General features: G+C 40.7%; 1 protein-coding gene across 1 annotated transcript in view; it reads right to left on the bottom strand.

Annotated features, from left to right (window-relative positions):
* LOC128744514 (neuroligin-4, Y-linked) overlaps positions 1-21,843 on the bottom strand; it is a 134,616-nt gene that overhangs the window by 16,146 nt on the left and 96,627 nt on the right. Inside the window, exons 5-8 of the mRNA XM_053841576.1 lie at positions 15,162-15,404; positions 14,892-15,039; positions 14,602-14,814; positions 13,378-13,516 (exon numbers count right to left, since the gene is read on the bottom strand). Of these exons, the coding sequence (XP_053697551.1) occupies positions 13,378-13,516; positions 14,602-14,814; positions 14,892-15,039; positions 15,162-15,404 (743 nt within the window). The remainder of the gene's footprint in view (positions 1-13,377; positions 13,517-14,601; positions 14,815-14,891; positions 15,040-15,161; positions 15,405-21,843) is intronic.

Consider the following 21,843-nt stretch of genomic DNA (forward strand, 5'->3'; position numbering starts at 1 on the left):
TACACCACTTTTTCAAATTCTGCTTGGCTGATGAGCAGTAATCAAAAGAGCAAAAGCAAAGCGAAAAGTGTATGTCAAGCCTGATGGCAGATAATGCACGAGTTCGGTTTTCCGGACAAACTGACGCGGTTGATCAAAGCTACTCTGGAGCAAGTGATGTGCTACCTGCGCGTTTCGGGGACACTCTCTACCAGTAACCAGTAAGCATTAACATAAGCAGTAAATCAATGGCTTATTAGCATATCTCGCACTTTATACAGCACGTTACTGTATATTAGCTTTTAAGTAGCGAGTGAGCATCGAAACGAGATGTACGATCTTCAACAAGAGTAGTCAACTCGTAGCCTTCACAGACGACTTCGACATCATTACTAGCAACCTTGGGACAGCGGAGGTAATCTACACCAGACTAAAAATGGAGGCTAGAAGGGAAGGGTTTGAAAACCAAATAGGGTACGGGAGGGTATTTTCAGCAGGTTTCTAAATTCAGCCTATTTGCCTTTTCTTTCGCCAATAAAAATACTATGTTGTAACTATTTTCTCGAGACTGTAAGTAATCTACTATTTTTTATTCAAAGAACGTCAAAACTATCTGTTCTTCCATTAGAACTAGGCCATAGGCCGAAAAAATAGAAGCAATCGCTTAATGGGCCCAAAATACTCTACCGTGCCCTATACGGTAGCAAGACGCTCCAGAGACGCTCCCACTGCACTGACAATGATTATTGGCGGCGATGAACTGAAAGTGGTTGATGAATTCGTGTATTTGGGATCTTTGGTCGTCGACAATAATACGAGTAAGCAGATTCAACGACGCATTCAAGCTGGAAATTAAACCTACTTTTCCCACCAAAAGACGCTTCGATCAAGGGGCATACGCCGCCGCATAAAGCTGACGTTGTACAAAACGCTAATCGGACCGGTAGTCCTCTACGGACTTGAGACACTAACTTTGCTTACGGAAGGCCGGTGTGCACTTGCCGTACTTGAATGAAAGGTGTTGTGCACTATTTTTGGCGGCGTACAAACTGACAGCGAAGAGTGGCGTAGGCGTATGTACCATGATTTACAGGCACTACTTTGAGAGATTCCCATCCCTGGCTAAAGTTGGGAGACTATGAAGAAGAATTCGTGATAATATTATTTTGATGTTATCCATTCAAAACCACCAGATAGGCTGGTTATTTGTATGCACCGGCTAGTTGTTAGAATTTGGTACACGGAACAGCTACCGGAGGAGTAGAAAGATGGGGCTATCTACACGATCTACAAAAAGGGCGACTAATTGGACTGTGAGAACTATAGAACTATTCTCAATGCTGCCCAGATGATTTTCCGCCGACTATCATCAATTGCGAACAGATTTGTGGGAACTTATCTAGACTTCGTCGAAGGTCGGAACCGAGCCCGATTGATGCCGCTTGCAGCAATGTAACGAATCACGGCGATGAGTTTAAGGTAGTCAATGAATTTTTCTACCTTGGCTCACTGGTAGTGGCGGACAATGACACCAGCCGTGAGATTCGGAGGCGTATTGTCAGCAAAAGTCATGCTTACTGTGGGCTTCATAAGCAACTACTGTCGAACAGACTAAACCCCCGTACAAAGTGAACCCTGACAAGATGCTTATTATACCGATTGCTCTTGCAAAGCTTGAAGTAATCGGAATGCCACGCCATTTTAGGAATGCCGGAAACACATGACAGCGAAGTGTGTTTGTGGTGTGGCGCTACCACAAACATATTAGCCAGTTTGGGTTTCAACTTAAGCATGTATTGGGAAGTGATCTTATGACTTGTAAGTAACAATAAGCCACACCCACAAATAAAAAATATAAAAGTAACTAAAGTGAAAAACTTTTTTTTGTTTTGATTATAGTCAGTTTAACAGCTTGGGCCATTCGTGATTTCTGCGGGGTTGGGATTTGAACCCGGGACCTCGGCGTGAGAGGTGTGAATGCTAGCCACTGCAGCGGGATTGACCCAAGTGAAAAACTGTTTTTATAATTTGCACAAAATATCTGTTTATTTTTGCAACCAGAAATAGATTGGGATTGGAATTTCATTTCCAATCGTACTGGTAGGGATTGGGCTTTACTAGAAACACCATCGAATCAAATGCTTTATTAGTTTCATTCAATACATAGGATCTTAGGTAGTAGATTGAAAGATTTCTTTGAAATAATGTTCACCGAGAAGCAGCATCTAAAATCAACCGGTTAGCACCGAGGCAAACGGCACCGCAGAGAGTGCTTCACATTTTTCATTTTCCTATGTTACCTATGTTAAGGTGCATTTCTATTCCAAAGGAGTTCAGAAGTTCAAGATGCAATCATACAGATCTGTTGGGATGGGAAATCTAGCGCAAACCGCATGCAGAAGAGTCTGGCCAGTTAGGTCGGTGTGGCCAATTGGATGCATTCTCTCTTCGTCAATTTCCCACCGGAATCGTTTCCGTAATGCTGAATTCACGGCAGCCGGAGCTCGTTAGCTTTGAATCAGCTAGCAGAGGATTGTCTTTCTGCTTTCGTTAGGCGAGGGACAATCTTGTGCTTGTTTCTGGGCGGGAAAGGATAAAGCACGCTGTTCCACAGGTGCTCGGCGGAGGTGTGTTTTACCTCAGCTTACCCAAGTGTTGCGAAAAACTGGACATGATATGGTTAGAAGGAGCAGTTGCTGCGAGAATTGTTTACATGACAACTGTGATGGAAAACAAGAGCCCCGCAAATTGAGCTGCAGTGTGTACTGTTTGACTGCATGTTTTTGCATTTCAGCTGATGTTACCAGAGATGATATTCATTCAGCAGGAAATGGCAATTTTCTACAAGGAATGACAAATTATTTGCATCACGGGTCGCTGGCTTAGAGATAGGTTTCAGGTCGCACGATTCAAATACAACATTTGAACATTCGAGTCGAGGAATCCATATTAACTTGTTCGACAGAAAGTGTCTGTTATGGTGTGTAATATAGATTAAAATAATCAGTGAAGTAGAATTTCAATTGTTCTATAGTTTGTTATAAATTGTCATAGACGCGTAGAAATTTTCTTAATAAATTAAGGCGAAATCTCTGAAACTTATATGAAACTGAGTACTAAAAGTGTAACCGAACTAGTAATTTAAAGACCGTACGTTGCCATACTTCTTCGTATCAATTAAATAAATGACATTTTTTAATTAAGACAGAATTTTTTTGTTATCTTTTCTCAACAGCAAATTTTTTTTATCGATATAACGAACTATGGCATGATAGAAAATTGTATAGAAACCTGAATCAAAGCCTAGCTACAGTCATCTTTACTAAACAAAACCTGTCACAACTATTACAAAACACTTTGTCATGGCTGTGCAAGCATCGGTGACATCTCTCAAGGGCCGAATCATCAATCATCGTTTATAAAAAATGAATGCATACCTGCTTCTCATGTGTCAACGTCTATTTGGCGAAAAACGGATAAAAATAAGCGTTGACGGCGGATGTCACACTGGGTGATAGAAGTGAGGGGTAATTTTCAAATATGTAGAAAGAATAAAACAGAGATTGCTCATTGCATATATCTAAAACGGGTTGGTCCTTCGCCCCCCAACCATAAATCATCAAATATTGCAGAGTTCCACCGAAAGTGCTCTTGTGTCCTTGTGTACATCACCTGTGTAGTGGCTCTTCACCTTGCATACGAAATGCCCTACCCTTAACCCATCCGGCTGATATGGCCCAGCATGATGGTGAGCATCACATCAGTTCAATGCTGCGAGCAGCCATCCAGGCGACGGCTCCAACATTCATCGCATCGAGGAACAGTGGTATAGCGAGGAACTCACATTGGACAAAACTTATTGCTCGCTCGCATTTAGCGAAAACAGAAGATTTTAGCCGTTTGCAAGTCCTATCTTCGGCCAAGGAAGGGATTTTCAATTTATCACATGCACATTTCAATTTACTGTCTCCTGCCAGAAGGAGAAAAAAAGTGAAGACGTCAGCATTCTTATTCATCGCTGATGCCTAACGTTGCTAGCCGGCCGCACATAATAGAACGAAAAAATATTTGTGCAGACAATTCGACATATTGACGTAACTGAACCGGGGAGCTGTACAAAGGAGGAGGAGAGAGATCTCTTAACAAGGATTCATAATAAATTCAGGATCGCAGAACCATGATTGTAATTGTAAGCTGCGCTAGATTCTCACTACTTTTGCCTGGATTCCAATTGACTATCATCAATCGATAGCGCTTAAAATATTCAAAATACAAGCTAAATCCACTATGCTTTCTGTCTCGAGTACGTACATAACAAATGATTATTGCTGCGAGCTGCATTACTCAGAATGAAAATTACAGCGGACAGCTAAATTGGAAATGGGTTTTAACGAACCAAATTTAAAAAAAATGAGTAATTTTATATTTTGACACTTATCAAAAGTTGATACGTACACCCAAAATATGTGAAGATATTTTTTGATATATTTTCTTAAAGGAATTGTGGTGCCTGTGGTTTTTCAATTCTTGTCAAACTTAGTTTTCGTACAGTGCAGTCCCAATTAAATAGCTACTAAATGGGAGTTTGCTTTGAGTTTCCATTTTCTCGATATTACATATTTTGTTATTCTTTATGATGATTAATGACTAGGTTGAAACTTTTGACCAATATTGACGATTTTGAAAGCAACTGAATGATATTTTTGTAAGCAACCAAGAATTTAAGCTATAATTGTAAACACAATGAAAATAATGACCAAGAAGACCCCAACATGTTGCAGTTTTTCTGGATGACTTAGAAATACATTGAGTTCCTGAAATAATGAGACATTTTACTCATTGGATGACGAAAAAATAGTTTGGAAGAAACTATCAAATCATTGTAACGAGGAAGAACTTGGCTTAGTATCACGGAGCGAGTTGACAACGATTCTGGCGAAGAAGAAGCACCAACAAGAGGGCAGAGATCGTCAAAAACTTGAGCAACCTGCTTGTACTAATAACAAGTGCAAACTCTTTGAGTAAGTATACCTACATCGAACGCGCTAAACACTGGAACTTGAGATATTCAAAGAACCTATCAAAGGGCGATTTAACGGAACAAGGTAGAACGGAAACTACGCTGGGAGTGCCCGCAAACGAAACTAGTGTCGAAGCCTCCGAGCTCGAGGAGATCCGGCGAGAAATCAGTTTGTTTAAGGCCGATAGAGTCATCGAACAGGACAACCAGAACTCAATAAACATGGTTAAGAACCTCTAGTGATGATTCATTGAAAGTAGCGACTAGCAACGACACTTTATTTGGTAATCCAGGATCCAAGATTTGGAAGAAGAAACCAAGGGAGCTCTCGAGTATTCTCCGATATACTGGTAAGGTTTGATATCGTAGCGTTGTAGAAGATGTGCTGAAAGGGCTCAACGGTAAGTACGCTCAGGGATGGTCATACCATTTACAAGAGCTGCGGCTTGTATGAGCTAAGCACAACTTTTATAGTGATGGGTGCGACGTGGAAACGGGTGATTGGCTGGCGGTCAATCTGTCTTTGAATGTGTAAGTTGAAAATCCGACTGTTCTTCAAAATAAGCTTAATCAACATTCGTTAAGTAGTTTTCACATCACCTCAGGAGTTCTGACAATGACAAAGAGAAACAGCAGTAGGCAATTAACCAAAAGGGGTGGCTGAAGGTTTTGGCGAAAAACATCTTTCCGGCAAATACCCCACCCCACTAAGGTGGTAAGTGATGCCAATAAATATATCTCCCAAACCAGGCGCTGGCAGTACGGACAAACTGTTGAGCGTAGTTGCTTAAACGTTTTCGCCATGGAGACCGCAAATGACCTGATAATGTTGTCAATTTTTTCTGTACTGGCCGAATAAAATTTTTTTTATTCTTTTGTAATTTTTTTCATCGCTATCCGCAATATTGTTCTGACATTAAGAAGGAATGCAAACCAAAATCAGCTCATACCAGCTAACCAACAAAATTAACCTAAAACTTATCGACTTTCCTGCTACTAAGAATATGGCCGACATAAACTAGCACAAAAGTACACCTAAAAGCAAAGCAAAGCCTTGGTGCTACATTCCGCTTGCGGAATTTGACCTTCTGCTTTCGACAGAATTCGCAGAAACACAGGTTAACCACATTTTTATCATTTGCTGACACTTCTCGGACCTTATGGATGTCAGATTTCATGGAAGTGCTAACGTTGTAACTGGTCAGTAGCAGGTCATGATTAAGATATAATCATCGCGGCTGGGGGATGCTGATTAGAATCAATAGGATCGTTGTACTAGTTGCGTAATTGTCCTGTACTTCGCAGCCGGCTGTTGGAGTTTGTCGATAAAAAAGAGTCAATACTTAAAGGATAAGGACGTTTAAGTCTGAAGTTTTTCGAATATACCAGCAGCCTGACGTTACTGAAAATTACTGCGCTGTTCAACGAGCAAGAGCGGGACGAAGTCCCTCTCTAAGACTGTTGAAATGTCATCAAAAACATAGCAGATGAGATCATCGAGCACATGAAACAGAATTAGTGTAACGACTGGTATGACGTTGAATTCAGATGCGTGACGGATGAGGATAACGATAACCGGGTGGCGGAGATGGGCAGCACCGCCCGCCAGAACGTGGCAAAATGTATATAGAAGAAGAGTTGTGGGTTCATGTGCCACCTGGATAGTCAACTATTTTTCAAAGTTTGCATATAATTTTGCCCAGTTCTTCCAATGTTCGTTCTTCACAAAAAAAGCACATTTACTCCCTCATATGAAGAAGAAGAGCTAATGGGCTGTTTAATCATCCCAGAGAAAAAGTGCCAACTGGAGGAGGCGGAGGTGATTGCAGAGTTGGACCAGCTGCATCGTGCTTAGGAAATATAAATGGTGTTTAGAATCCCGTAAAAAACGAACAGTTTTGTAGGGTACGGGAGGGTATTTTCAGCCCATTAAGCGGTAGCCTAAACAATATTCAGGAATTACATTGTAACTATATTCATTCGAGACAAGATTTTTATATCAATTGATAGAATAATATTTACTGAATATCGGCGTGTATTTTGGTCTTAAAGAAACGCTACTGAATTTGAGTTATAGTCGCGAGAAATGATGAACTCGCTGAGGCTAAATGGGGCTCATTTTCTATAGTGAGTGGTGTCTGTGTTTTTTAAATCCGACCGGCCAAAATAGCCTTCACAGGGATTAGAAAAACCAGATCAAAAGTGAGACCGATGGATAACGTGTCGGTATTACCTAGGTACCGGCTCATTGAAGATAACTAGTTTTGCAGTGACAACAGCTTGCTGCTGACGCTAGTGTATCATTGAATCGTGCTTACATTAACACCACAAGCAAGTGGTTGTCACTCAAATACTAGCTATGTCAACACGATAGAAGAGTTTCAGGGGCTACTGTATCACATCTTGGTCTAGTGTAAATAAAGCACCATATGCAAAATGCTGCAGATTGCTAGTGAATGAAAATTGATTTATATTTTCATGTCAGAGGGGAATTTTTGTTTTCTTCTGTGACGAAAGGAAGTAGAATTGTTCTGTGATATCATATTCACAGCTGTTTAGTTGCTAGAATCAGTAAACGTGATCATAATTGTGTGTTTTCCAAACCATCATCAAGAGTGGATACGCGTAAGCGATTGCTGCTGGTTTTTTCAGCCTGATTACGTGCCAGTGGAAAAACAGTGGTTTTGATGTTTATTGAATAAAATTTAGCAAATTACTTACATTTTTATGAAAATAGTTATAACACATTAAAGCTCATGAGTGCTACATTCGTTTCACTATTGTTGTATAGCGGCAAAGTTTTTATTTGGGAAAGCGCAGCAAAAAAAAAAGGTAATGTACGCCGAATTTAGTAGCGTGTTGGAAATACCCTCCCGTACCCTACCATAAGCCGAAAAGTGTTGCGATATGCAAGTAGTATCCCGTCAGAATAAAATTTTTTTTTCATCCGGATAATCGAGTCCGACCTGTAGTTCTAGCCCCAATTATGGGCGAAGTGGACGTATAAGCTAAAGAACTGTAAATCAGCTGGGAAGTGTACGGGGATAACGGACGTACCCTGAAAAGCTGGCCTCTCGTCTGCACGTGCGGTCCGGTCGATTCCGTGAAGAACGGTCAACGACATACCAATTCTTTACTTTGCTTCAAAAAGGCTCTGACTATAAAGTTCCAACGCTCCATTCGTTTATCGACTACGAAGCCGCATATGATACTATCGACCGCATATGATACAGCTATGGTCGAGAACGATTTTCTTGGGAAGCTAATCAGATTGGTTTAGGCTACGATGCAAAATTATCGAGTTTATTGAAATCCCATGCTAATGCTGTTCAACACAGCGCTACGGTGTGTTCCGAACCAGAAAATCTAATCAATACAGGCTCTATCGAAGCTGTTCGAGTTAGCAATAATCGAGCCAATCTTTTCCTATTGCCAACAAATGTTAGCAATAAGTACGGTTTCCTCCCAAAGCGATACTGGCATCAACAAAGTCAACCATCGTATTGCCGTTGCCAAGTTGGACTGCATGGGAGTGAGAATCGGTCATGAGATTTCGGATCCATACTCCGCCTCGTCCCAGTAAACCATTTGGTTTGTATATCTCGATTGCAACTGAGGTATACGAAATCATATCTGAACGAAAAAGTTATATTTCAGGCCATATAAGAACATATATGTACCAAAGTGGAGGCGATATACGTGCGAAAATTTTGACAACTATTTGTAATTCTATTTTGCACAGTTTTTATAACACGCAACTAAATACTCCTGAATATATGATTAAGATATAATCAAATATTGCAATTGTCTATGCTGCTTTATAATTCACAGTCATGAATTGTATATGAAGACACGCACGACTGCAAAACAACTTACTGTTCACTTCGATTTGACATACTCTAATCATTATACAATTCCAATGTGAAATTGACATGAAAACGATTTATTGTGAACTTTCTATTATGATTTTGTGTTATCTGGGCGTCTGACTGACTGACTAGACTGACTAGACTGCAGTCTCTCCTATAAACAGCATATGTCTTTCATAGTATTTAAGGCTTCTAGAATGCTTGGCCTAATTATTTGCATGACACAAGAATTCCGGAACGTACAACGTCTTACCACCTTATGTTCTTCATTAGTACGATCTTCTCTCGAATACTGCTCGACGGTGTGGAATCCACACTACAACAACGCTGTATTCTGTATCGAAAATATCCAGAGTAGATTCATTCTAGTTATGTGCTCTTCGCCTTTTACCTTGAAGAGAGAGCTTATGCAGCTAACTCCTTATGAGGAATGTTGTCAACTTCTTCGACTCGACACGCTCCAGCTATACCGCGACACCTCCCGTGTAATGACTGCGGCAGATATTTTAATTGCCCACACCGTTTGCCCAGACAACATCCAGTTGATCAAGGTAAATAGCCTCCTCAAGGTGTGTCCGATCCACTTCCACCTACGTTCACGAATTTCTGTGGCTATCGGCCGTTGATGACACCGACGATAGAGTTCCTCATTGGATATCCAGTTATCAGGCCATCAACCACGAATGATGTATCGCAGGCACCGGTTAATGAATACCTGCAGTTTTTGCGTTGTCTCCGCTGAGACGCACCACGTTTCGCAGCCATACAGCAGTACGCATTTAACGTTTGAATTAAAAATTCGGGGTTTCTTACGTAAAGTGATCTGGTTTGAGCGCCAAATGTATCGCAGACCTGCAAAGGCACCCCCGGCCTTCCTGATCCGTGTGGCTATTTCAGTCTTGGTACCACCATCGGGCGTTGTCTGGCTACCAAGATATTAAAAGGCGTATACCTGCTCAACTTGTTGTTCCGCTACTGTGGAGTTGGTGGAATTGTCAGTATTCACTACCATAGACTTAGTTTTTGCTACATTGACTGTGAGACCTGCTGCCTGGGAGCTCTCGGAGAGGTCATCTAACTTGCTCCGCATATCGTTTCGGCGTTGTGCGAGCAAGACAATGCCGTTAGCTAGGTCGAGGCCATTTAGCTGCCCCATCGTTAGAGGATTCCAAGGCAATTCTCGATTTGGTCTACTGTCAATTGCTCCAACTAAGGAGGAGAATTAAGGAGGAGGAGGAGATACTACCGGAGGAGTGGATGGAAGATGTAGTCTGTCCCATCTACATATTACCGACATCATGTTGGTCAACGCCGCCTACAAGGTGCTCTCCCAGATTATGTTGTGTCGTTTATCCTCAATAGCAAGAGGATTCGTAGAGCAGTACCAGGCGGGCTTTATAGGGGCCCGTGCTCCCTCGGACAAAATTTTTACTCTCTGACAAATTCTCCAAAAATGTCGAGGGTACAAAGTGCCCACGCATCATATTTACGTAGATTTCAGTTGATTGTAGAGACAGTTGAACGCGAACAGCTATGGCAGACAATGCACGAGTACGGTTTTCCGGACAAACTGACGCGGCTGATCAAAGCTACTCTGAAACGAGTGACATGTTACGTGCGCGTTTCGGGGATACTCTCGAGTGCTTTCGAATCGCGCAGAGGGTTGCGGCAAGGGGATGGACTGTTCTGTATGTTATTCAATATCAATAGTGAAGGTGTGATCCGGCGAGCAAGCATCGAAACGAGAAGAACGATCGTCAGTAAGAGTAGCCAACTCTTAGCATTCGCAGACGATCTCGACATCATTACTAGAAACATTGGAACGGCGGAGGTTACAAATCAATGCATCGAAAACCAAATATATGGTGGAAAGAGGCTCCAGAGAAAGCAGCGTTTGCCTCCCATGGACAGTGACTACCCAAGTAGCACACTTTTGTCATTTCTGGTTCGTGCAACCTATTTATGACTGAAATTAGTCATTAATCGGTTACCACAACTAGTTTACAACAACTGTGCTAGTAGGGTATTGACGGCGATGAAATGGAAGTGGTTGATGAGTTCGTATATTTGGGATCTCCGGTCACCGCCCACAAAAATACGAGTAAGGAGATCCAACGACGGAAATCGAGCCTACTTTTTCCTTCGCAAGATGCTTTGACCAAGAATGCCGCCGCACAAAGCTGACGATGTACAAAACGCTAATCAGACCGGTAGTCTGGTACGGACTTAAGACGGCAACTTTGCTTACGGAAGACATACGTGCATTTGCAGTATTTGAACGAAAGGTGTTGCGGACTATTTTTGGCGGAGTACAAAAGGCAAGCGGAGAATGGCGTAGTCGTATGAATCGCGAGCTACAGGCACCGCTTGGAGAGATTCCCATCGTTCACCTGTCGAAAGTTGGGAGACTACGGTGGGCCGGCCACGTCGCAAGGATGCCGGATGACTGTGCAGTGAAATCCGTTCTCTTCAAGAACCCCACCGGCACCAGGAATAGAGGTACTTAACGTGCTAGATGGCTCGACCAGGTTGAAGCCGACTTGCGTGTGTCGAGACGCGCATCAAATTGGCGACTAGTAGCCCAGGAGTACAATGGAAGAAATTCTTGATACGGCAAGAGCCACTCCTGCTCTCGGTTGATAAAGTTCAAGTTGTCTGCTGGTATTATGTATATGTAAATAAATGTAATTGTTTAGCTAATCAATTCATTAGCTTTACTGATGACAACAACATTGTTGGCAAAACTTTTACCGTAAAAGCTAAACAGTGTCATCCGACTAAATCATGAAGCAGCGAGTAGACTGTGTTAAAATTAAATATGTCCAAAACATGCAAGTAGGACATTGGATGGTATTTTCGGCTAGCTTCTAATTATTGGGCTTACTCTGTTTTCGTGATACCTGTACCTGAAGAACCATTGCATCACCACGAAATGAATGTTCAATGAGTTGAATGAGTTTTCACGTGACGAGTGCTAAACCGAGAGGAGGAGGGGCTCCACAGGGAAACACAGTGTGAGAGGATGAACTGTAAAATTCGCGCGACTGTACCTAGTATTTAAGAGGTGTCTAAAGCTGGACGAATCTAGTGGGGTGATGTTTCAAGAACTTCGGACAATTATGCTGTGGAGATTGTGTTTTCTTCAAACTTGGTAGGAATGAGACGCCCATAAGCATAGCGAGCAAAATAGTTGGATTAGCTAATAACCAACAACCGAAATGAATCGAAATAATTATTTTATTCAAGCGTAAGATGTCTGTCGTAAGATGGAAAATCTAATATATAATACCAGGCGGGTTTTATGGAGGCCGTGCTACCACAGATGTAATTTTCACACTTCGAAGAATATTCCAAAAATGTGCGGAATACAACTGGAATACTTTCGTCGATTACGAGACTGCAGTCAAACGAGAACAGCTATAGCAGACAATGAACAGATAAACTGACACGAGCGCAGAAGTGAAGAAAATAGTATAATAATACAGTCAGTCCACAATCATGGGTCACACACAATTGTGGGTCATTTTAGCTCTAGTTGCTGATTAGCGTTGAAATATCTGCTAATGATTGATTAAATTATTAGTGCTACTTCTGAGTAACAATTTTATCAATCACTTCGTATAATATTTACGCATTAATTAGCAGAAAAAGCTGAAATGACCCATAATTGTGTGTGACCCATGATTGTGGACTGACTGTATATCAAAAACTTTAATACAAAATAGATAAACGGTCTCATAGGGCCCTATAAATAAAAGAGATTGCTCTAGTTTTATCACAAGGGTTCCACGGGAAAAGCAAAGCAAACTGTTTTATTCATACCATTTAATATAAAAGCTGAACATAACATAGCAAGTCCGATCAAACATGTATGAAGTTTTATTCTTCAATTCATCATCTTTGTTCTGAAAATAAATGGATAAAATAAAATCCTTGAGGAGGTATTGCCAACCACAAACTCACTGTACGGCACCTACCGCAAGTGGTAGTATGATATATTACAGTGCAGGAATATGCGGCTGCGCACTATTTTCCGCTGTAGTTGTCTCCCAAAAGAAAAGTCAAACATACAATTTGATTTATTCAAGTGGAAAAAATCAATCCGATTGTAGCGTCAAATACGGCTAAATCTCTTTTCTAAGTACCACCACAGTATGAGATGTCACCATTTTATCCATCTGTGATGGTTTTAAAATGAAATCAGTCACCATCAGGCTACCATCCCTCTGACCTTGTCCGAACTGTGCTATGTAACGAACGCACGTATGCACTATTCAAATTATGAACAAGCATTGACATCATTTCAGGCCCCATAATCATGACTGATAGACACTGTACGGACTACAATCATTGTCCGTTTGTAGTGAAACATTTATTTTTTTGTTCATTCTATTTGCATATTATTTAGTTGAGAACGTGAACCTTGACAACTGCTTTCGATTTGCATTCTGTCACCGCAATGCCGGCGCAACAATGGGGTTTAATGTGGAACCGAACAGTTACACCTACCTGTGGAAAATCACCGTACTTTGTTTGATAATCGAAAACATACAGAAACGAGTTCCGATGGTCCGCCGAGTGAAGATCGGCCGTTTGGACTGCAGGCGCCACCACGCGTGCATCACTCAGCGCCTCCAGTGTTTCGTCTCTGCGAATAATTGAAAATCAGGTATTACTGGACAACTCTTTTTTTCTGGTTATCGATAATTAGATCAATTCGAATTGGTTATACTGCTTATAGCTTAGCTTTTTTTACATATTGATGTAGGTTACAAAGTTATGATTTACCAATCATGATAGTTACATAATTTATTGTCCAGGAAAAGGGTGATAGGTAGTAGCAAATAAATTTCGATATCGAATTTTTTACTTGAGCTAATCATAATCACTAAAATTCTAAGCACTAAGCATGATTTCGTACGTTTAAAATTTTGTACGTAAAACTAAACAAATTCATCAGGGATTGCGTGTAAATATGCACAAGTTTCGAAGTTTTTCTGCCACCGTCAAAATGAAAAGCATTTTGCGAAATTCGATTAGGCTGAGACATCTGTTGGGATGCTATTTAAGGTTTTAAAATACTTCACTAATATTTAATAGACAATAGCTCAAACTGGGATTCGAAATAAGCTATGAATGAGCGCTTGGTCTTTTTATGGTGCAAAATTTAAACGAAGTTTTATGAATAATAAAATAGTTTTGCAAGAATTATGTTTCTACATGCTTGAACTATTGTCATAAAGTGTCGTTAAATGGGGACTGTTCCGTTATATATTATAGGTCTGGTTTTATATTGAAACTCACGTATCCCTTGAAATATAAAAAAAATCGTGACGGCTCTCAGTTTTGCCGATTTTATTGGTTTCTTACGAGTTACGACCATTTCGCGGTAGGTACAATCGGTGTCACTAACTGTTATCTGATCAATCTAGGATAGTAGATAACACATGTATGATAGACTCTTGCATTAAAATGAAAACGTTCCTGTGAGTATCCCCGTTGAAAGAAATTCGTGTGCTTTAACCACAAACCAGTCATAACCATAGCGACAAATGCGTCACAAATAAGAACGCATCCAAAATTTGGGGCACACTTCCACCTACAATTCACATCAATTGTAAAAAAACAAGCTAAGAGCTTTAAATCTAATTGATAGGCTTAAGAAAAGTTAGCTACAACAAGCATGGGCATCAGCATGTGTGGCTTCGAAAGCCAATGGCCCGGTTAACCTACCTGATGTTGATGGGGTGCTGAATCGGTCGCTCCCAGTCTGTGTATTCATTCACAATTGTTGCTAGGATTTCGTTCAGATGGTAGCTGTAGGTACATTTGACATAATTCTTCAGGATCTTTGACCTCCGGTCGGCTTCGATGCCGTACTGGACGTCTTCCGAGTTGAAGACAAAATATGCTTCGGCTCGGGTGACTCCCACTAGTAAGTCGTATCTGTCGTTGGTAAAATGAGAGACAAGTGTTATGAGCAAAGTTTTGCTTGTCTGGTTGTACACAAAAGATTTAATTACTTGGATAATTTGTTAATTGCTAGTTTCCGTAAGAGGATTGCATTGATCGTGTTGAGCGTGTTGTGGAAATGTACCGATGGTTTGGAAGCAGACGAGGCCCCATAATCGCTGTAATGGGATCCATCCATCTGCTGTATTTCGCCAGTATCTGTGGAACGAGGAGTGTGTTAATTATAATAATTTCTCTTGCCAAGCAACACAAATTGCAAAATCTTGCGCTGGCCGATAATTAAAACTGAAAGTGACGAGTGTCATGGTGTGGGAACTTACCGATTACAACTCCGTCGACACTTGGCCCGAAGGCATTACCGAAATCCGGTGCTCGAACCGGCGTCGACAGGACGTCGTTGAGTGGTTTGTCCCGCAAACACTTGAGCAGCATCTGATGAGGTAGGTCAGGTGAGCAGTTCACGTGATGCGAAACATACGCAGCGAACTTGGCTGGTTCGCCCACGAGGGACCATGGGGCTAGGCCAGAGCCTGACATCAAGATCGCTCGGTGAAACAGGAGACCTGAAAAATTAATTCACGATGATAGTGTGCTTTCAGACTGAGCCCATCCCTGCGATATGCAATTGTGCTCCGAGTGCGAGTAAGTATGGTAAACCCTGCGAAGGGCACTTGACAAATAACCAGAGTGGTGGTGAAATTTTTAATTGAATTTAGTGCATAAAATTCCATTATACACACTAACGAAGATGTGACTTTTCGCTCTCGCCTCCGAACACATAAAATTTTAATAGAAAAAGTTTTGCATTATCACTTCACTCCTCTGTTTGGTTCGAGAGCAACGTTTTTGTACGGCCTTGAACGGTAGGGTGGCTAAAACATTACATTGACATGACAGTTCATCTTGGTGTATGTATATGATTTGTTTTCAATATTTTGATAATTATTATTTCTGCTGTACGTATGATTGAGAAAAAATATTATTTTCCAGAGTTTGTAGGGTTGTACGTCCGCTTTCATCCTACTAAATACGACCCTTACTTTATTTGATGTATTTTTGGACTTTTTGTATTTTACCTGTGTATGTATTTGATAAGCAGTATTTACAGACTATGTAACTTCAACAAACATGAGCGTCATTAGTTTAAATTAGAACTCACAATTTTAAGTACTTTCTCCGAATAGGTCATATTCAAATTATCTTAAAAGAAAATTGTTGTTGATAAAGAGACAATCCGTATCTTCTAAATAGGTAATACTAATTTGAGTATCATTTGCATCAAAGTTTGATGATCACAAAATTAAAACGTTTCTGTGTTCTAACGGAATAACGATCTTATTGACTAAGATACGAGGTAATTAATCTGCTTTTAAGCAGGGACAGGAAATCGATTACACTCAAGTACTTTTATATACGGTTTGTTTTTTCGATTATTAGGAACGGGGAAACTTAGGGACCATACATTTATTTCTCAATACCTTTGGGAGAGGCCCGACATTCGTCATGTAGTTTGTAAATAGTCCCTCAGTTACACCGTTCTTGAGTAATCGAAAAAAATAAACCGGGTAAAAGTAAAAAAAAAACCTTGAGCGTATTACGATCCAACTTGTGAGTTGTATAGCTCATGACAACACAGTTTATGCCAAATAGTGTATTCCTAACCTCAAGAGACCATATTCTCCTAATTACTCTCAACGGTGCCGTACAGACTTAAATGCTGTATTATAGGGTATGTTGCTGCTTCGTCGCAATTGCCTATTCCCGTCCTATCCCACACAAATTATTAAAAATATCAGAATTTTTATGACACACAATGCAAAACTATTTATTCTCTAATATTTTAGTTTGTTGTCTATCATATGCGATCAATCAAAATGAGCTGAGTTTAAATGCTTTTTACCATTAAAGAAGTTCTACCAGCCAAATTTCCTACGTTTTTTCGTGCGACGAAGAAGAAAATGTCGACTAATCGTTTTAATTTCCGTCATTCATAAATGAAAAACTTGGACCTATCGACTGTTGAAGTTTCACGAGTTTGGTTTTTTGATGAAAATTAGAATGGCAAGTAGTAAGTAATACGGCGGGAATTAGAAATAAGCCCTATTACTTTTTCACAATGCCTTAAAGTAATGTCAGCTGCACAGATAATGACAAAATATTTATATCTTGCAGGTAGCGACTCCACTGAATCTGATTGATGATCCGCGTCGTATGTTCTTGATCGCAAAAAATCCGATTTTTTCCGTCCCTGCTTTTAAGTCTAGGAAACTAAAATCCTCATTTAAAGTTCCAATCCAATCAAAATTGTTTAATTTTATTTAGTGTTGTCGTCGTCACCTGCCTAGAGCCAAGGTGCTGTTTCAAGTAGTCGTCTCCAATCAACTCGGTCTTGGATCAGTCGTCGGCAATTTCCCAGGCATTTAACAAGTCGCAAATCGCTTTCGACCTGGCCGAGCCATCTTGCACGTTGAGCCCCTCTGTGGCACCAGGATGGGGTTATTGAACAAACCCGTTTTCATCGCCCTGTTTTCCGGCATCCTTACGACGTACTATACGGCATACCGTAGCCTACCGATTTTCACCAGATGTAAACGGGATCTCCCCAAGCAGTGTCTGTAGCTCGTGAAAAATACACTTCCGCCACTCTTCGCTTTGAGTTTAAACTCCGCCAACAATCATCTGCAGCACCTTCCGCTCGAACATGGCAAGTTCGCGTTTGTCTTCCGTGCGCAGCTTCACAGTTACTAGTCCATAAAGGACTACCGGTCGATTGAGGAGTTTGTACATAGTCAGCTTAGTACGGCGGCTTGTGCTTCTTGTTCGTAGCGTTTTGCGAAGTACTAGTGTTGTTGTCCGCAGTTCCTGGCGATCCCAGTTACACGAACTCATCTTACTTACTTAGTTGGCCTTACATCTTATGACAAGGCCTGCGTAACGTAATTCTTCCATCAAATTCGGTCCATAGCAGCTGATTTCCAATTCCGTGGACAGCCAATGCTCGCCAGATCACGTTCCAGCCGGTCTGTCCACCTCGCTCACGGTGCCCTTCATTGTCTTGTTGCTTCTAGATTCGATGCGATAATTATTATTGCAGGATAGTTATCCGGCATTCTAGCAACATGTTTTGCACAACGAATCCGTTCAGTTTTAGCCACTTTCTGAATACTGGGTTCCCGTAGAGACGCGCGAATTAGCGATTCTTTCTTCGCCTCCATACACCGTTCTCGATCTCTTGCCCGTCGCAAAGATGATCTTGCCTCCAAAGATTTTGCAAAGATGGTGCTTAGCACCCGCCGTTCGAAAACTCCGAGTGATCGCAGGTCCTTTTCTGGCAGTGTCCCCGTTTCATTCCCGTAGAGGACAACCAGTTTAATTAGCGTTTTGTACAATGTACACTTTGTAACATTGCGCACATTGTACGGAGGCTCAGATTGTTTGACCGCTAACAAGCAAGTCGTCGTATGTTGAAATCTCGGCTAGGCGGTGCTTGCTAGATAGAGTCAAAAGGATCAATGCACTAGCCCCGTAATTGTCCAGTATTCTAATGGCTGGTTGCGAAGTTAGTCGATAAAGAAGAGTCACGTCTCATAAAGATGTTTAATCCCAAAGTTTGTATAGTTTTAGGTAATGGTCCGAATCAATGTTAGCACCCCTATAGCTTCTGACGTCGATATTCTCTGAAAAGTTCCGGCCATCTATCAGAATGTGGCCGATTTGTGATTCCGTCCGGTTGGGTGATCCCCAGGTGTACCGATGGCAGAGGTTATGCTGGAAAAAAGTACTACGTGTGGTCATGTTCTTGGAGGTGCAAAATTCGACAAGTCTTATACCGTTTTGGCCCGATGAACCGTCCAATCACCGGTTTAAATCGCTTTTCCTGACCAATCTGAGGATTATAGTCCCGATGATGATTCCCTACTAGCACAGTTGTGGTAACCGATTAATGACTGATTTCAGTCACAAATAGGTTGCAGCAACCAAAAGTGACAAAAGTGTGCTACTTGGGTTTTGACAACATGTCTTGGGCAGCGGTCGTATTCGCGCTCCAATTGCGCGTGAAATTTGTCTTTTCTATCATCGATACTTCCGAGGTGAGGGCTGTGCACGTTAATTATATTAGTATGAAAAAATTAGCCATTCATTACTAATCTGCACATTCGAGTGTTGATCGGCCACCTACTGATCAGCCGCTTTTGCATCTCGTCCATCACTATAAGAGCTGTGCCCAGCTCGTATGTATTGCCCCCGCTCTGGTAGATGGTGTGACAGGGGCGTAGCCAAATATTTTTCCTAGAGGGGGTTTTACAAAAAAAAATCTGACATAGCCTAACCTTAAGGCATTTATTCAGGAAATGGAGAATTGGCTTTTTTGGTTTATACTCAGGAGGGTTCTTCATTTGACAAAAAAACTACAAGGTATGCAGCCCTAAAGGTTGTACGAATGGGTGACGTAGGACTATATCGGATCTTTAGATCAAAGAACTGCAACTGCATGTACTGCTGCTGTAAACTGCATTTCTGGCATATGTATGTTTATAAGAATCTGTGAGTGGTATTGTTTAAGTGAATGTTTAAAAGAGAAGAGCGAAATATCTAGATTCAATACTTCATTGAATGCAATGGTGACTTTGAAAATACGTGGACGGGGGTTCATATGTACAACGCCTGCTACCATTGAGACTTAGAGATTTCTTTTAAAAATCATTTGTGTGCTACATAAAGGTTGAAGCAGTAATGAATGAACAGCCCACAGATTATTGTATTAAATATGATTATGCGTAGCTTGACATGATTTGATAATCTTACTTTTACTCGCTTGTGACCTTTAGAAGGGCCATTGGTTACAAATATCATTAGAGCCAAAGCACGTTCATCGCTAATATGACGTGCCATTCGAATGTCCTTCTCTTTTGACATGAATGGCAACAGGCACGTAAGTTACCGGAGTCGATTCATTGTCTTTTGCTCCGAGAAGGTTTTACTAGTTTATTTTCTCAGCTTACCGCTTGTTACATAGCAGAAAATATGGCACATACGCAAAAATCTCTGTTTTACTATTTTGTATGTGAGTCCTTATCCTCCTACCACAGGGGTGAGGGGTCTCAAACTATCATAAAATAAATTCATGCCTCCATAAACCCCCACATGCCAAATTTGGTTCCATTTGCTTAATTAGTTCTCGCGCTATGAGAAAATTTGTGTATCATTTGTATAGGAGCCCCCCCCCCCCCTCCTAAAGAGACGAGAGGTCTCAATTCACCATAGAAAAAATTCTTGCCATCTGAAACCCCCACATGGCAGATTTGGTTCCATTTGCTTGATTAGTTCTAGATTTATGAGGAAATTTTTATTTCATTTGTATGGGAGCTCCTCCTCTTGGAAAGGGAAGGAGTCTCAGTACACCATCGAACAAAATCCTACCTGCTAAAACCCCCACATACGATGCCCAATACTAAATCTACAAGACCCCCCTATCCTATCCTCTTCCTTTATATAAAAGCAGGGACAACGAATCAGTAGCTTCGTTTCCTCTATTTGGTGTATCACAGAGGTGCAATCTCGGGTCATCGCTTTTCTTTTTATGACCCTGAATGACAAATATTCCGTTATTCTGTCTGTTTACAAATCTACGTTGATAATCTGAATCTCATTAGTAGGGTTGCCAATAGGGTTTCCCGAAAATCCGGCAAAAATGTCTGGAAAAAATTTGGCGGCCAATGTATCCTACGGTGAGACGTTTACATCTGGAAGATTTTAGGGTATGCATGTTTGTTTGGCGTGCAACCAAAAATCTGGTAAAATCCAGATTTATCTGGCATAATGGCAACTGTGCTCATCAGTACGTCTCGTGCTGTTGATGCCAGTGAACCAACTTACTCGCCACGAATTCTTGTGGCTGATCCAGTTAATAAACTATAGTAATTTATTAACTCGTTTATGAAATGTGTAAATAAATATACACATGTTAATATATCAAATTCTGCTAGACTTTATTTACAAACAACTGCATGTTACACGCATTTAAAGGCAATATGACTACTGGAACTCCAACATTCATCGTACTGGGCTCCAGACTGCTGATTAAAATGATAAAACAGGCATACATAGAACTATGAATAAGAACCAATAGTTCAAAGTATATGGTGTAATAGCGCAGATGTTTGTCACATAAAACTGATTTATTAATACGACGGCTTGCTGTTTAACGAACCGCACATGCAAATATGCTGCAAGAATTTGCAACGTGTCACGTTGAGGGACTAGCATCATAAATCCCACATCATTTCTGTAATTGTCAACGATAATGTTTGTAGCTGCTCTGAGTTTTATGTGAACTAACAAGGTAGCAGGATATGTAACCTGCTTTGGACATGATTCGTAAGTTCATAAGTCTTTAACACAAGTGGCAAATGTCAAAGGTTGAGGAAATACCCCAAAATTGAGTAGTATTTATAACAGACAAGCTACAGTAGGATCACAAATTTACAGGAATCTGTAACGTGACCATCATCGGTTCGTTGGTTAACATATCTTGCCAAGCATAATAGTCTAACTTCCGTCTAAGGGTATATTCTTGAGAAATCTTCTCTTGTTAAGGATTAATTTGCATAGAGTCTCGCCTAGAAAGAAGTATTTCCGTGTTCGACGAAAAGACTTCAATTTAGAGGACGAATCAATCGAGTTATGTAATATCGTAATAAAATTTAGTTTTATACAATTATACTTGCGACCACGCTAAATAGATTTGCAGTTTGAGTATAGAATAGGAACACAATGTTATCCTTTATGCAAGTTAGTACATTGAATAAAATAATTTTACAAGATATCTTAACGAATCAAGATGATCAGTAAGTTTGAATTCATAGAAACGGAAAGAATAAAAAAATGTTCACACAGGCTATTAGCTATTATTTTTTTAAATTGAAGGACAAGTAATCGAGGACTGGCTGCAGAAGTTTTGGTAGGAAAGCATGTATGTATTAGTTGTTGGATTAAGGTCGA

The sequence above is a fragment of the Sabethes cyaneus genome, chromosome 3 (assembly GCF_943734655.1).
Source record: "Sabethes cyaneus chromosome 3, idSabCyanKW18_F2, whole genome shotgun sequence".
Taxonomy (NCBI): Eukaryota; Metazoa; Arthropoda; class Insecta; order Diptera; family Culicidae; genus Sabethes; species Sabethes cyaneus.